This window comes from Rhinolophus hipposideros (assembly GCF_964194185.1).
Source record: "Rhinolophus hipposideros genome assembly, chromosome: 18".
NCBI classification, from domain to species: Eukaryota; Metazoa; Chordata; class Mammalia; order Chiroptera; family Rhinolophidae; genus Rhinolophus; species Rhinolophus hipposideros.
This window is the reverse complement of record NC_138064.1, coordinates 31,489,968-31,507,113: the sequence shown is the minus strand read 5'-3', so window position 1 is coordinate 31,507,113 and position 17,146 is coordinate 31,489,968. Positions and strand designations below refer to the sequence as shown.

General features: G+C 33.2%; 1 protein-coding gene across 9 annotated transcripts in view; it reads left to right on the top strand.

Annotated features, from left to right (window-relative positions):
* PPP1R9A (protein phosphatase 1 regulatory subunit 9A) overlaps window positions 1-17,146 on the top strand; it is a 266,446-nt gene that overhangs the window by 161,745 nt on the left and 87,555 nt on the right. For all 9 annotated transcript variants that reach the window (XM_081080102.1, XM_081080106.1, XM_081080108.1 and 6 more), the window contains one exon: window positions 13,893-14,028. In XM_081080102.1, coding sequence (XP_080936228.1) covers window positions 13,893-14,028 — 136 coding nt within the window. The remainder of the gene's footprint in view (window positions 1-13,892; window positions 14,029-17,146) is intronic.

Genomic DNA, 17,146 nt, shown 5'->3' with positions numbered 1-17,146 from the left:
TCCTGAGATACCTCCATACTGTTTTCCATAGTGGCTGCACTAATCTGCAATCCCACCAACAGTGCACTAGCGTTCCCTTTTCTCCACATCCCCGCCAGCATTTGTTGTTTGTTGATTTATTGATGATAGCCATTTTGACTGGGGTGAGGTGGTATCTCATTGTGGTTTTTATTTGCATTTCTCTGATGGTTAGTGAGGTTGAGCATTTCTTTATATGTCTTCTTGCCTTCTGTATGTCCTTTTTAGAAAAATGTCTCCTCAAGTCCTCTGCCCATTTTTTAATTGGGTTGTTTGTTTTTTTGGAGTTGAGTTGAGTAAGTTTTTTTATAGATTTGTGATATTAATCCCTTATCAGATATATCATTGGCAAATATCTTTTCCCATTCATTGTTTTATTGATGGTTTCCTTTGCTGTGAAAAAACTTTTTAGGTTGATGTAATCCCACATGTTTATTTTTTCTCTTACTTCCCTCGCGCGAGGGGATATATCAGTGAAAATCTTACTCCGGGTAATGTCCATGAAGTTTCTTCCTATATTTTCTTCAAGATATTTTATGGTTTCAGATCTTACATTTAAGTCTTTAAGATTCAGGAGTACTGGGCACAGGGCTGGTGGAAATGATCACTTCTTAGGTGTTCATGAGATTGCTAGAAAACCCAGAGTTCATTTTATAGCCATTTGAATTTGTATAATAACTTTATTCTTAGCTTTCTAATCCTTGTGATCTTTATTTTTGTAATTTTCTATGTATACCATTTTCCTCTTTCATTTATTAAAAAAATCTTGAACTTTTTAAAATAAAAGAAATGAATACAGATTAACAAACAAAGTCAAATTGTACAATAGTATAAAACTAAAAGTCAATTGTTCTTTTCCTTTTGCCCTGTGCCTTAGTCTGCAGAGGAAAGCATTGTTAGCAGTCTCTGTTTTAAGTTCTTCTGGAAGTACCAATATAAGTCTTGGCTTCATTTTTTGATTCTTCAATTTTAGATAAAAATCTAATGATTGCCTGTTATATAACCTTCACTTACCAAATTTTTTTCAGTTAAAAAGTTTATAGCATTTTCTTTCCATTATATAACTACAAATCTTGAATACTTTTTGTATCGGTTGCTTCAAAAAATTAAGACCAATAGCCAGTATTTATAATGTATGGTTTTGAAAATAATATTCACTGTAGAATCAAGCAGTGTGACTGAATTGATAGAAAATGAAATGTAATTTTATGTCATTTCATCTTTGTCACTAAAAAGGAAGACTTCTCAAGGCATGAAGGTTCTAATGGAAACTGACTTAATTTATTTTTAGCTTTCTTGATTTCCTCTGGGTCATACATAGTTGAAAGGGTACTTGCATGTCTGAAAATGAATCTGTATGCCCTCAAATATGGCTAAGTATAGTAAGTGAGTTTCAAAGTCCCTTTTCTTCAGTATTATGAACACGTTGCCCATTGTCTTGTAATATGTACAGTTGGTAATAAGTTTGATGTTAACCTAATTTGTAATCTGCGGTGTGTTTTTTTGGATTTTTTTCCCTCTCAAAATTGTTTTTTTTTTTTTTTAATTTTTATCAGGCTGTAATTAGATCTGTGTTTATTTGTTTGTTTGTTTTTGTGCAGTTCTGTGTGGGACTCAATCTGAAGGCTTAGGTTTGGGAAATTTTCTATTATTAGTTTATTATTTTCTTTATTTCTTTCTCTTTGTCTTGGTCTTCTCTTCTCAACCAGTATTAAATGGGGATTCAATGTCCTGGGCATATCCTCCAGTATCTTCTTTTCTCTTAGGACCTTCATCTGTTTATGTTTTTACTAATATATTCTAAGGATTTTATCTTCCACATTACCAATTTATTTGTAAACCATGGCCTTTTTTTTAGCTATTCTAGCCCCTATTCTCTATTTTCCCTTTCTATTTAAAGCTCTCTCCTCTCTTGCCTGAACTTGAGAATTATCCATCTTCCTTTTTGACATCTTCATGTGCTTTTCTAAAAAGCATATCAAATTTAACATGTTCCAAGTGTTATCCTTTATTTGTACCATTTCCTGTTTCCTGCCCTCCTCAAAAAAAAAAAAAAAAAAAACACACACACAAAACAAAACAAAAAAAACAACAACCATGATATCATATGATCTTTACCAGCTGGTTTCTTCTTATCAAGTCTTAGTTCAGAAATAACTTTTTCAGTAAATGAGTTCTTCTCATTTTATGCTATTAGTGTTGTCCAAACCCCTAGGCAATCTCTATCACAGAACTACTTTTTCTACATCGCATTCATCTAATGATCCTCTGGTGATCCTTTCCTCCTGGCATCAACTCTCTTGGTCAGTCCTCTACCGCATTGACTCCCGTCTAATCTGTATCATGCAGTAATGGATATATGAAGGAAGTAATGATGTGTGACTTCTGAGGTTAAGAAGGAAAAGGCATGTGGCATCTACTTTGGTCTTTTGGATCACCAGCGCTGGAAAAATTCAGCTGCCATGTTGAGAAGACATTCAAACAGCCTTCTGGAGAGGCCCACACAAGGAAACACTTCAGCCTGCTAACAGCAAGCACCGCTTTGCCAGCCACCTGAGGAAGGAATCTTAGAAGATCATCCAGCCACAGCAAAGCCTTCAGCTGACTGCAACCCTAGGCATCGTTTGATTGAACTTCATGAGAGGCACCAAGCCAGAACTGCCCAGGCAAACCTCACCTGAATTCTTGATTCAGAAAAACTATGGAAGATAAAGTGTCTGTAAGTTTCATGTCATTCGTGTCAGAGAAGATAAAAGTTAGATTAGAAGGGAGGCCATCATTAGAGACTTCACAGATATTGTAAGGATTAGCCAATATAATGAAGAACTTTATGCTAATTAATATAACTTAGAATAAATGGTTAAATTTCTATTATAAGAAGACAATACTATGGAAAAAATACCCCAGCTCACTCAAGAAAAAAATGTGTGCATACATGAAAATGAATTTAGAGTTAAAGCTTTCCAGAAATGAAAATTTCCGTTCCAGTTTGTTTCATCAGTGTATTTTACCAAATATTAGAGGGAGAACTAACATCATATGTGTGCAAACTCTTCCAGAATATAGAAAAGGCAACACACATCTCAACTACTTTTATGAGGCCATCATACCACAATCATAAAAAGACATTAAAAGAAAAATTATTACATACCAATATTCCTCATGAACATAGTTATAACAATCCTTAATAAAATTTTAGCAGATTGAAGTCAGTAATTTATAAAAAGGATGAGAAATTATGGCCAAGTAACATCTTTGGAATGTATGATTGATTTAGTATTTGAAAAATTCAACCTATGGAATTTTCCATGCTAATAGACTAATGGAAAAAAACATGCTCATATGCTCACTTCAGTAGATATGATTAAAAAAAGCTCTTGGGAAACTTGAAATACAAGGGAATTTTGTCAATGTAATAGCTAGCATCTAAGTGAAACCTACAGTAATCCCAAATGTGAAGGACCAAATGCTTCCCCCCCTTAGTATAAGGACACTGCAAGTATGTCCACTTTTACCACTTCTATTCAGCATTGCATTAGAGGTCATAGCTAGTACAGTGAGCAAGAGTAAGAAATGGAAAACACATAGATTGAAGAGGAAGTAAAACTCAAGTTTTCCCAGACGACATGGCCTTCTCTGTAGAAAATCATAAGGGACTACAAAAGATGTTACTAGAACTGAATGAGTCAAACAAGGTTATAGGAGATAGTTTGATGTACAGAAATCATTTCTATTTCTATATATTAGCAGCAACAAAGAATTGAAAATTTAGATTAAAATAACATTTATGATAACATCAAAAACATGAAATACTTAAGGATAATCTGACATAATATGTTGAAGACTTCAGCAAAATTCTTCTGAGAGAAAATAAAGACAACATAAATGAGTGAAGAAATAAACCATGTTTATGGATTCAAATACTCAATATTGTTAAGATTTCAGTTTCCTTCAAATCTGCAGATTAAGCACAATCTCAGTGAAAATCTCAGTAGCCTTTTGTTTTTTGTAGAAATTAACATTTTTTAACAAGAACAAAGTTGGGGAACTTTCACTGCCTAAAAGCCACACTAACCACAGCAGCCTGGTTGAGGCATAAGGATAGAAATATAGATTAATGGGACAGAATAGGGAATTCCAATATAGACCTGCACAGACATAAACAATTGATTTTTGACTAATGCACTAGGGTAATTCAATGGGGGAAAATTATAGTCTTTTCAGCAATTGGTGCTGGAATAATTGGATAACCACAATAAAAAAAAAAAAAAAAAACCAAACCTGACCTTCATCCTACAGTCTGTACTACTACACAGTCTAAATTAACTCAAGATTGATCATAGACCTAAGTGCAACAGCTGAAACCATAAAATTCCTTGAAAACAGGCAAAAATCTTTATGATTTTGGGTTAATATGGGATCTTTTAAGACACAAAAGCAAGAAATATAAGACAAAGAAATGATAGAATAAACTGCATCAAAATTTAAAACGTGTTTGATAAGTATCCTTAAGAAAATGAAAAAGCAAGCTAAAGACTGAATATTTGCAAAGCAATTATCTGATAGGAGACTGTTAGTTAGAAAATATGAAGAACTCTTATAGTTCAATAAGAAGATATATAACCCTATTAAAAATGTGCAAATCAATTAAAGGGACACTTCAGCAAGGAAGATACACAGTTACTCACATGAAACGCTGCTCAACATCATTAATCATTGGGGAGATGCAAATTAAATCCACAGTGAGGTCTTACTGCACACTGATTTCAATGGCTGAAATCTCAGACTGATAATACTATGCACTGATGAGGATGTGCAGCAACTTTAACATTCATTCATTGCCAGCGGGAATGCAAAATAGCACATGCAAAGAACTGAACTACCAATATAACTCAATATCATATTTGACTCACAAAACTGTTACATTGAATAAAAGAAGCCAGACACAAAAGTCTTTGCACTGCATTTAAACTGCAAAGGTGAAAGAGGGAACATTTTTTTAGGTGACGAAAATGTTCTATATTATGGTTATTGTATTTGGTACATCACTGTATATGTATTTGTCAAAACATATACAGCTTAATTTTGGTGGATTTTATTGTATATGAAGGTGATCTGATAAAACTGATTTCTAAAATAAAATGAATGAAACTTAAAAAGCACCGTGCTAATTATATTGATGGTGATTTGGAAAGGAGAACCAAGTCTCTTTAAGAAAGGCAGATGTAGTCCAAATGAATTTCCTGAGCAATATGTAGATTTTGCTATACTGGATACTTTTAAAACTACTTTATTATTATTGATATTTTTAGCAGAAAAATATATCTTATAAAATTCTTTATGTCTGGATGCTTGTCCTTAGTCAAACATGGATTTGCAGTATAACTTTTAAGAACTCGTGTTCTTTTTGGTCTACAGCATTAAGTGGATCCTTGCCTGACTTGTTCATGAATTCTCTGTGGCTAGCATAGTTAATGTACCTATTGTTGCATAACGTATTACCCCAAAGTTTAGTGACTTGAAATGACAAACTTTTACTACCTCACAGTGTCTGCGCTCCACTTCCCAGCTTTCCGTGAGAGCCTCTCTAAAGGGCTGCCTCACAACATGAAAACTGATTTCCCCAGAGGGAGTGATCCAAGAGAGTACCTAAGATGGAGTCTGCCATCTTTCCATAACCTAATGTCTGAAGTGACATTTCATCAGTTCTGTGTTTTATTTGATAAAAGTGGGTCAACAAGTTCCTCCCACACTCAAGGGGAGAGAATTACACAAGACATGACTATCAGGAGTCAGAGATCACTGCTTATTATATAGTAATCATTAACTAGTTCAATGGATGGATGGACAGATGGACAGATGGATAGACAGACAGGCAGACGGATTAGTGTTATGCCAGAATATAATTTATTTAATGTTGCGTACCTTATCTTAAGAAGAATCCTGAAAATTTTGAGACTGCTTGGGAGAGATTGACCAGAATGGTGAAAAATCTAAACATGTTTCCTTCTATATATAAAAGTAAAAGATTCTGCAAACTTTTGCCTAAAATATAGAAAACTGTAAAACTACATGGTAACACACCTGTGAAGCATTTGAAAGAGTGAACTCTGGAAAAAGGATTAGGTATTCTTTTAAACTCCAGACGGCCTTCCTAGTACTGATGGATGGCAGTTATAGGAAAGGGATGTTATAGAGCGAGATCGTGCTTCAATATAAGAAATTTCTAATATGTTTGCTCCTCAACACCACTGACACTAAAGTTTATCTGCTACTTACGATCAGTAATTATTATTCATCATGCTTTTATTCCTAGCCTGTATTTAATGACTTTTTGATATTGAGCCATACACCACTTGAGAAGGTCAGACTGTTACAGGAATTGTGTTTACACACAACAGAAAATAAATTAACCTGAGGGTCTTAAATACCTATCTATCCTTTTTTGAAGAAGTTATCATATTGAAAAGAAAATTTGAATGAATGATAGGTGAGTTTTTTTATAGATATACATGTTTATTTTGGATTCACACCTGGACATGTAATTTCTTAATATAGGTTTTTGTTTTGTTTTTTAATTTTCACTTACAATCATTGGTATAGCTGAGATTTCTGTTTGAAATGCATTAAATCTTGAAATGTTTTCACTTCATTCACATCATTTTAATAACAGTTAAAGTTGTTGCCGTTACAACACCAGGGGAAATTGAGATTTTTCACTTTTTATCAAAGTGATTTCATGATTCTGCATAATATTGAGTGTTATGTAATTGAGGGCAGTGAAGGGATTGCTACATTTATGGAAATCATCAGTCCTTGTGGATTTTGTGTTTGCATTATTCATTAGACTGTCCCCTTGCCCACAGACACGAGGAGCAGCCACTATGGATTTGGGACCATGGATGGATAGTAGACCTTTTTAATCTTGTATCTTGTTTCCCCAAAAATAAACCCCAGTTAAGATCGTCACCTAGATGGACACATTTAGTACATTATGACGATGTTCCAGAAAAAGATGACATGACTGTATTTGAATAAATATAGATTGTTGTACATGAAAAAACAAGACATCCTCTGAAAATATGCCCTAATGCGTCTTTTGGAGCAAAAATTAATATAAGACCGGGTCTTATTTTCGGGGAAACACGTTATATATGAGAACAGTCAACAGTCACTAATGATAGAAAGAAGACTGAAGACAGTGGAGATTTCAAATAACTAAAGAGGACTTGGGCTTAATGAAACATTTTCTGGTGTCAATATATACAGATTAACATTTAAAAAATTTCTTTTTAAATGTTTATCTGCCTAAATATTTAAACCTGAGACATCAAACTTTTAGATAGAGAATTATCATTTCTTGACAGGATGTACCATTTTTGAAAACATCACTTAAGTGTATACCTATCACATAGCACATAGTCCTTGCAGTAGAATGTGTTAAACAATGTTTCTTTCATAAAGAATTCAACTGCAGTCACGTGTTCCTTAATGATGGGGCTATGCCTCATTAAGCAATTTTGTTGTGCAAACATCATAAGAGTACACCTATACAAACCTAGATGGTCCAGCCTGCCACACACCTAGGCTGTATGGTCTAGCCCTCTGCTCCTAGGCCACAGGCCTGTACAGCATTCGCTGTACCGAATACTGGAGGCAATTGTAACACAATGGTATCTGTGTATCTAAACATATCTAAACACAGAAAAGTTACAGTCAAAATATGGTACAAACAATAAAAAATGGTACACTTATATGGGGCCCTTACCATGAGTGGAGCTTGCCGGACTGGAAGTTGCTCTGGGTGAGTCAGTGAGGGAGTGGTGAGTGAACTTGAAGGCCTTGGACATGACTGTCACTACTGTAGACTTTATAAACACTAAACACTAGCATCACCAAAAACATGCGAATAAGGCATCGCACTATAGCATTGTAACAGTTATGACATCACTAGGCCATAGAAATTTTTCAGCCCATTGTAATTATGGTACCACCGTTGTATATGTAGTCCATCATTGGCTGAAATGTCATTATATGGCATGTGACTGTACTTTGTCTTGTACTTTTGTTTTACATTGAAATATAGTGAAGAAAAATGTTCTTATACTTAGTATTGGGTTGGACATAAAATTCATTTCAAAGAACTAATGCTTACAATTAAATTTAAATATTTCAAGTCTACATACTACAGGTCTAGCTTTTTAAAGCAAATGTTTTTCTAGATGAATTTTATACTTTTCATATGTTAACTGTGTAGTATGTCATATTCATCTAGCTCCCAGTATAGAAAGGAAAAATATGTAAGAGTGCGCAAGTACAAGAAAGAGTCAAAAGCTTGGTTTGTGTAGGACTTTAACTTTTAAATACTATCAGCAAATTTCAGTGAAAGTGGCTGGATATACATTTACCACCTCTTGCTCCAGTAGAATTGAGTGAAATATTTAAAAAGCTATCGAGTTCAGTATAAGGCCATAAAATGTGATCAAACATAGGAAAAATGAGATACTTTTTATAGAAATGTTTAAAAATACCACGTGATCTTGTGATCCAAGGCCCATGTACTGTATAAGGAGAGTCGGTCTTGTGCAGCTATTTGTTGTTGTTTTTTAAAGATATATCATTCAGGTTTTGATGTGCATGTAACACATATTTGTTTAAAGATATTTGAATGAAAGAATTTGTTGTATAAGAACTAAAAACTATATTGTGGTATAGCTTTTCCTGTTTTAGACTAGATTAAGTCTGCCTTGAGAATTTTTAAATTTTGACATTAAGTGTCATTATGACTATCACTTTTATGGGAATAACTTGTCCGAAAAACAGGACACTCATAAAGCATTGTTCAACATAATCTCTCACATGATTCACACAGAACATGAAGGATCTTTTTTTCTTTTCATGAAGGATCTTTATGTCTTCATTTAAGCAAATTGTAAATGCCATTTTATGAGGATAGTTGTTTATTTTTCGTTTGACAGCTTACCAAAGAACTCAATAAACTAATTAAATGAATTCCATATAATCTTGTCATCTAAACTCCAAAGGACAGTACATGGACATTGCTTGCTCTGATAATAGATGAAAAGAAAAGGAAAAACTGATTTATCTGCCTTTACCTATTGTAGCTCAGCACGAGGTGAGAGGGAGCAGTTCTTGGTGAAATAACTCACACTAAAACAGGGTGATTATTTTAAATACTAGAAACAAGGCATGCTAAAAACGTAAACCTTAATTGTATATTTTAGTCTTAGTATTGCCATTATATGTCACTCATAACCTTAGAAAATACTTTTTGTTTTTTTAAATTTAAATATCCACTACAGTTTGGTTTCTGTTACCTCATTCTTTATAGTGAAAAAACAAAAAGATCACACCGTTCTTTGTAGAATCAAAATTTTTAGAAAGTAACAAGAAAAAATATTTTTTTCTTAAAAAAAAAAATCTTTGTTTAGAAAAAGGCTGAGTTGACTACATATATGTCATTTCAGTTGGAGATATGTCTAAACTACAAATCAATTGTGTATAAATATTGGTGATTTCATCACATATATTTAGAGGGACTGATTGTTGCAAATTGTTATATTTTTGAAGATTTTAAAATTCAATTTAAAGTGATCAGTAATCCATACTTTTATATTTCAACAGTAACTGAAATTAACATGTTCAGAATATACTTTAGTACGAGGATTTTATTTTTTCTCTGTGGTTGACTCACAAAAGCCTACTCTGTTTTCAAAACTAGTGTGATTCAAAAAAGAGGTAATTGGAATAGTGTGTACAGACAGTACTTTTAAATGCACTCAACCCTATCTAGATATTAATACATTATCTAGATAAAAACAACAGCAAACATTGACTAAACACTAGGCACGAGGTAATTAGTGAAGCTTTTTTTATGGATTATATAATATTTATTTGTTAAATTTTTATATTTATTTTACAAGTATGGAAATGAACGATTAGAAATATTAATATTCAAGATCACAGAGCCAGTAAATCAAGTTTCAGTGAACTTGTCCTATTAAAGCCATTTGTTGCTTTTACAGACCATTTTAACCCTTAAGTTATACTATCACAGAATAACATACGGTGAATCCATAATTGAAATAAATAACCTTACTTTAAATTTTACTTTTTCTACTAAATTCTATATGTATTGTACATATACTGTTGTAGGATGTATTTGTAAAGACTGCTTAAACATGGACCAAACATTTAAGAACATATAGAAAGGTAATTTGAAGGTTATACATTTTTTCAAATGGGAGATTTTATCAGTTTTGTTATAATAATAATAATAGTGATATCAAGTCATTTCATGTCTATACCACATTTTATTCTTTTACCACTCCTTTAGACCTATGGAGCAGATATTAATTTTAACATGAGGAAATAAGACAGAGAGATTAGTTTAGTTCCAGTTCTGGGTGTTTTTCTTCTGGACCATACTCATCAGGATGACATTATATTATTGAAAATATGTACTATAAATTATACTGGATGACAAGACTTTAAAGGTGTGTGCAGTTGGGTGCTATAACGCTACACAAAATACCTCCCTGAATGAAGAGATGTGTACTTTAACACAACACTTTTAAAAGTGAGTATATTTCATGAGATGAATTGTCTATTTTATATGCAATTACTAATCACTTCTGTGTCATCTGTGAAGTGATATTGAATATGAATTGATATTGTACAAATAGTGAATAATGTTAAATTGTAGGGATAAATTCATAAAGAAAGCCAAGCTGTGATTTTGAGCAACCATGCCTTCATGATTTAAAATGCTAGTTTCTTATGCAATATGGAACAATTCTTATTTCCTCTGAGACTTTGATTGTATGCATTCATTCCTTTTAGTTTTAGCATCTATAAATAATTCTGGTTTGGAATTAGGGATCACGTTTTGATCATGTTTCCCAGCACATCACACGGGAATTTTGATTAATTATGTAATTACATAATTTATTACTATATAATTTAGACTAAAAAATAATTTTCTGCTTTAAAATTTCTCACAAGATCTTTCTTAAGATTCCTTCAATCATCTTTAAAATCAACAGCAATGGTTTCAACTATTTGGCAAGTGGACCAAATCTTTTTCTCTCCCTGAATTGTGTTCAGAGTAACTTTAAATACTTGCCTTACAGAGGAAAGAAACTTCTCCATTCTTAGGGGAAGCTGTTAAACTAAAAGATCTGACAATGTAATCCTCAAATGAGTTTAAAGAATTTATGCCTTAAATGAATGTGAATTGTAATTTACCTTGAGCTTGGCTACTGTGTTTGATTAATATGCATTTTTGTACATTAATTGCTTCCTTCTATCTCTTGTCAACTTTATTGTAGATAAATGATACTCCCTTAAGTCCCACTCTATTATGGATTGAAAGAAAGATAAAAAATCAATCTACGTTCTACTAAATCTACCATCCCCCAGGATATGAGTTTCTTAATTACTTTATATTTGTATTCCTAGACCTGATTTCTTACTTTTGCTTGTTGCCAAAAATATAATGAATTCAAGATAGTTATTTCTTTAGATTAGTTGGGCACATTAAAGACTTTATGTTTCTTCCATCATAGAAACTAGAATATCTCCAAATGAAATCACTCTGTATCTCTAGGAAATTCAGAGCTCATATTCTAGAATCATAGGAAACAAAGCAAAGATGTCTACTCTTACACCCTCTTTTTAACATACTAGAAGTCTTAGTGCAATAAAGCAGTAAGTAAATAGGTAAACAAACAAGCAAATAAATATATAGCTAGGAAAGGAAGGAAAAAATGTCTTTCTTCATAGTGGATATGATCTTTTATATAGGAAATTCTAAGGAGTGTATAAAAAAAAACTACTATGATTAATAAAGGAGTTTAACAAGGTCTCAGAATACAAAGCCAGTATTCAAAAATCAATTGTATTTCTATACTCTAGCAACAATTAGAAACTGAAATTTAAAGGTCAGTACCACTTATAATAACTTGAGAAAACATGAAATAGAAGTTTAACAAACTATGAAAAGTGATGGTGAGAAGTAAAGTAGCTTCTCAACTTTCATGCATTGCTAGTAATGCAAAGCAGTACCACCACTTTGAAAAACAATTTGGCGATTTCTTTAAAAGTTAAATGTACACTTGACATATGACATCAATTCCACTATTAGTTATTTGACTAAGAGAAATGAAAATTTATGTCCCTAGGAAGACTGCACTCAAATGTTTATAGTAAGTTTACTCATAATATACAAAATCCAATCCAAATACCTCTCAGTAGAAGAAGTAAATAAACCAAATATAGTACATCTGATACAATGAAATACTATTCAGTGATAAAAAGGAACAAATTACTAATGCTTGAAACAACATGGATAAATCTCCAAAACATTATAATGAGCCAAAGAAGTCAAACACTGTATGATTCCATTTATATTAAACTTTAGAAAAGTGAAATCTAATATGGCCCAAAGTGAAGATGATTCATTGGAAAGGGAAATAGTATATTTTGGGTTGATGGAAATGTTCTATATCTTTATTGATGTGGTGATTCCAGGTTTATACATTTGTCAGACTTATTGATCTATACATTTAAAATAGATGTACTGTATTGTGTGTGAATTATACCTGAATAAAGATGAACATTTTAGTATTTACAAATTCTACTTTTAGTTGATTCCCAAAGAAAAAATAACTCAAATGTTAAATGAACCTCCACACGTAATATCAAAGTTAAGTCCTGTTTGAAACTTAATAAAAATATTTATAAAAAGACAATTACTAACATCTAAGTATAAAAATTTGGACCTTTAGGGTATTTGTACATTGAATGCTTAAGTATTTCATTTAAAATACAGCAATATATTATAATCATAGGAAAGCATCAATTAAGTATAAAACAACAAAGAGTCACATCCAAAATAATGATGTTAAATCATATATATATAGAAATTATATCATGGAGATATATTATTTGTACTTTTAGACAAATAGGACGATATAGTGGTGTGAAAAGACGTTAAGTGAATATTCGTATGTTAAGCAAAACACCGTATTACTGAGGATATATGATATGTGCCTGTAGCTTGCAATAAATGGCTTCCTTGTTTTTTTCTTTATACCTTTTTTCCTTTCAGGAATTAATATCAACAGATATTTCCCATAGTTCCTTTAATATGTGAAGCCACACCCCTCATACCATCTCTTTCTCCAAAAGAAGTGAATTAATTCACTACTTCTCCTTTTTTAAAAAAAAATTTTCAGTTTTAAGCCAAAACAAGTACATTTGTTTCCCCCATTTTTCTTATCTCCAAAGTTACAATAACTTAGCAAAATTTATTGCCTCTCTCTCTCTCTCTCTCTCTCTCTATATATATATATATATATATATATATATATATGTATATATATATATACATATATATATATATAGTACCTCAAAAACTTTGAAGCAGTTTTTGCATTATAAAGAGGACATTATGGAAATGATTCTTAAGTTCAATGGTACAGGAAATTATGAGTTTGCTTCCATATGTAGGGCATCAAAACTGTGTAAAGTTCTGTAGAATGTGTTACATCTGTTTTGTCTTCTCCCAAGGTAATAATTTTTTTATGATCCTTTGCTTTTTTCCTTTCTTTTCCTTTGGACTGTGTCTGCAAAAATCACTCTAATAGCTCAGCTAACCTCTCCTGCCACCCAGGCCTGCCATTTCAAGTATATAGGTGATACTGGTTTTTTTGTGGGTTTTTTTGTTTGTTTGTTTGTTTGCTTGAGACTTGATGGATGCTGATGAGATATTATCACGCATGGTTACTTTTCTTAGCACTCCTTTTCACTGGAGAGTCTAACTGTATTCGTTTTCTTTACCCTTCCAATAGATTTGTTATTGGGCGAGAAAAACCAGGCCAAGTGAGTGAGGTTGCCCAGTTGATAAGCCAGACGCTGGAACAGGAAAGGCGCCAGAGAGAGCTGCTGGAGCAGCACTACGCCCAGTATGACGCTGATGACGATGAGGTACAGAGCCCTTGCAAACGTTCTCCTTCCTGCTTTTCTTCTCACTGCATTCCTACTTTATAAAACTCTCTCTATTGTAGAACAGTATGACAGGTTCTTTGCAGTTTCTCAAGGAGAATGCGTCTACATTCAACCTCAGGAAAAGAAAAATATCACTTGCATTTGTTACTCATTTGTGAGTCAAGTAATAGTATCCTATTTACCGTATGAAAACTTCGGGAATCAAATCAGTCATCTTTTACCACACTTTTAAAAGAAATTCATTGAAACAAAAAAGGGTAAAAACACCAAAATGTGAATAGCAGCTGTCTTCATTGTTGGAATTAGGTGATTTTTCTCTCTCTGCTTTATGTTTCTTTCATTTTGTCCCAGATTTTCTACAGTAAGTATATAATGCTTTTTTCAAAAAAATCAGTAAAGATTTTGGGTGAACAAAACACACAAACATACAGAGAAAAGTATTTAACGTTGCTAAGTGTTTTCAGGCTTTTCTTTTTTCCAGGAAGAGAAAGTTTTTTGGATCTGCTCACTGTGATTTGTGCTAACATAACACAGGACAAAGGTTTTCCTCCAGCACGTATTCCATAGAGTAGATACATATTGGAATAATTTTGCATTCTGTTCTCTGTGGAAGATCAAGTGAATGAATAGAAGCTAACCCCCAAGTGAAAACGGCTGTCCGGAACCCTTGTGTTTTGTAATGTAATACAGATGCTGGTCTATTTCTAATGTAAATGCCAAACATACATCGATAGACTGGGACAATATGCTTTATTTTAAACATGCACGTGTTTCATTTTGGCATGTCAAAAGATCCATCAGCGATTTAGCTGTCGTAGTTCATGCTCTATAACCATGGTAAGTTTTCAGGTAAAATAAATATGCTTTATACCAGCTGATATAAGGACAATGCAACTTCCTGTGTTCATCCTCTGCTCCTCTGTGTATATTCTTCGTCCAGAACCTTTTTGGTTTCTAGCCAAGATGTAGTTTCTAGCCAAGAAGATTAATAAACAGACATTCAAATATGTTTCATGTATTTTTAGTCTGGAAGGTTTAACCCAAATGTATATTAATTTTTCATGTGTTTGTAGTATAATGAGGATGTATTCTCCATTTGTTACAGTAGGAAATTTAAAACAGTACATCAGTTCACTTTGGATCAAAGAGTAAACATGAGAAAGTTTTTACATGAATGAGTTAGTTTCTATTTAGTTGATGGTAGTGTTTCACTTGCAGAGTTCGAGATGGCGAGAATTTTTCTTTGTACTGAAATATTATATATGAAAATGTTATCTTGGATTTAGAAACTGAAAAAGCGATTTCCTCCAATACTTGAACTTCTTTCCTATTTTTTAGTTTCCAGTTCTCTGTGCTAGTATTTTGGGTTTTCTCTTAGACACCGATTTGCTCTGGCTGCAAGCCTATGTTAGGATGGTACCATCATTCTCTGCGGGTTTGGTTTTTACCTGCTTACTATGCTAGAAAGGATCTGAGGTTCAGGGGAGTATGGATGACGTCAAGTGGTGGGAGGTGAGGAGGCCAATTTTTCCTGCCTCTGGGGGCCTCAGTGTCTCTGTCTTTTAAAGCACAGAGATTGGGCTCCATCTCTAAATTTCTAAATTCCTTCCAGCATTTATACTTAGGAGAACATCATATGGATTTTTTTCTTTTGGCCTGTTTTTGTAAGGAAGGCAGAGTTGATTATCACCTGAGAGGATATTTTCAGGCTGAAGGTGGGTAAATAAACATTCAGTGAGAAGTACCTCGCAAATTGCCTTTCCCACATGATTTTATGTAATCTTTATAACAAACAGAAAAGACCTTTTTTTCCCTAGAAATGCAGCAACTGACCCTTTTTCTAGTGGTCCAGCTAATAGTTGGCAAATTTAGAATGGGAATAATAGGGTGTTCCTGGCTCCAGAGCCTGGACACTGCCACACTGCCGTTTTTGAATGGGGTAGACTAATGGCGCTTCTGTCTGTGTTCAGGCACACACAGAAAAACTCGGTAACAAGAGATGTTGGAAAGAGGATTCCTGTTTTGGGTGATGCAGTTTCTTGTAATACTTAGGTTCTGTGATTCTTTGTTCTGTATTTCTAATAGTAGGGGAATCAAATACTTGGATAATTTTTTTTCCTTTAGGCAAGTACTTAATCCATCAAAGTATCCTGTGAAGGTAGGGCTTAAAGGGAAGAATAATGGAGAGTACAAATATTTTACAAAAAGATAGAGTTTAGCTAAGTTAAACGTTTTCTTCTGTCTGTAAGTTGTAGAAATAGAAATCAGGTGCTATGCTACCCCAAGTAGTCTTCGCTTCATTGAAATGGTCAGTGAGCTTTCTCCTGTCTCTCTCATGTTCCTCTCTGACTTGTTTCTCTCTTTCTTGTGTGGTACATACATACTGCCTCACCAAAATATGCCCAGCTGCAATCAACCGTTAATTTTCTGTGCATAGGAGTGATGAAAGCTGTAAAAAGGATGAAAAGGCACTCTTTTACAAACATTTTATCTATTTGACTTAAATTCATTTTCGACTAATTTTACCAAATATTTTTACATCGATTTGAGTTATATTCCTATTTTTTATTAGTAGCCCTCTCCCTAGTCATAGAAAGTAAAATGTACAAGAGACATAATAGAAATAAGAAGAACTAATTATCCAATGGGTAAATAAATAGTCCTTGAATAATTTAGTTAATTTTATATGCACTTCAGCAGTTTATTGATGTACATACCTTTATTAATCCTGAATTGTGTAATCAGTCACTTGGTTTCTCACTTTTCTTATCAGTTGTAGAACCATCTTTAGATTTCAAAGTTAGAATCATTTTTATTTGATAGTATTCCCTGTGACATTCCCTGAGCCAACCAGGAAAGCCTCTAATTCAATGCAGAACAACCAAGATCATCCAAGTAATTTCCAGAGCCAGCACTCAGATGTGCAATGTCTGCTGAAGGATAGATAGCTTCTGGTTGGGGTCAAATCATCCAAAGTTGATTCTAACTTGAAACTTGTCACATTGACAGAGGAGAGTTGCTTGCTTGAATTGCCTACAGGGAAAACATTGCAACGTGAGAAATATATCTTGAAACTGTAAAAGTACAGTGGTCTTCT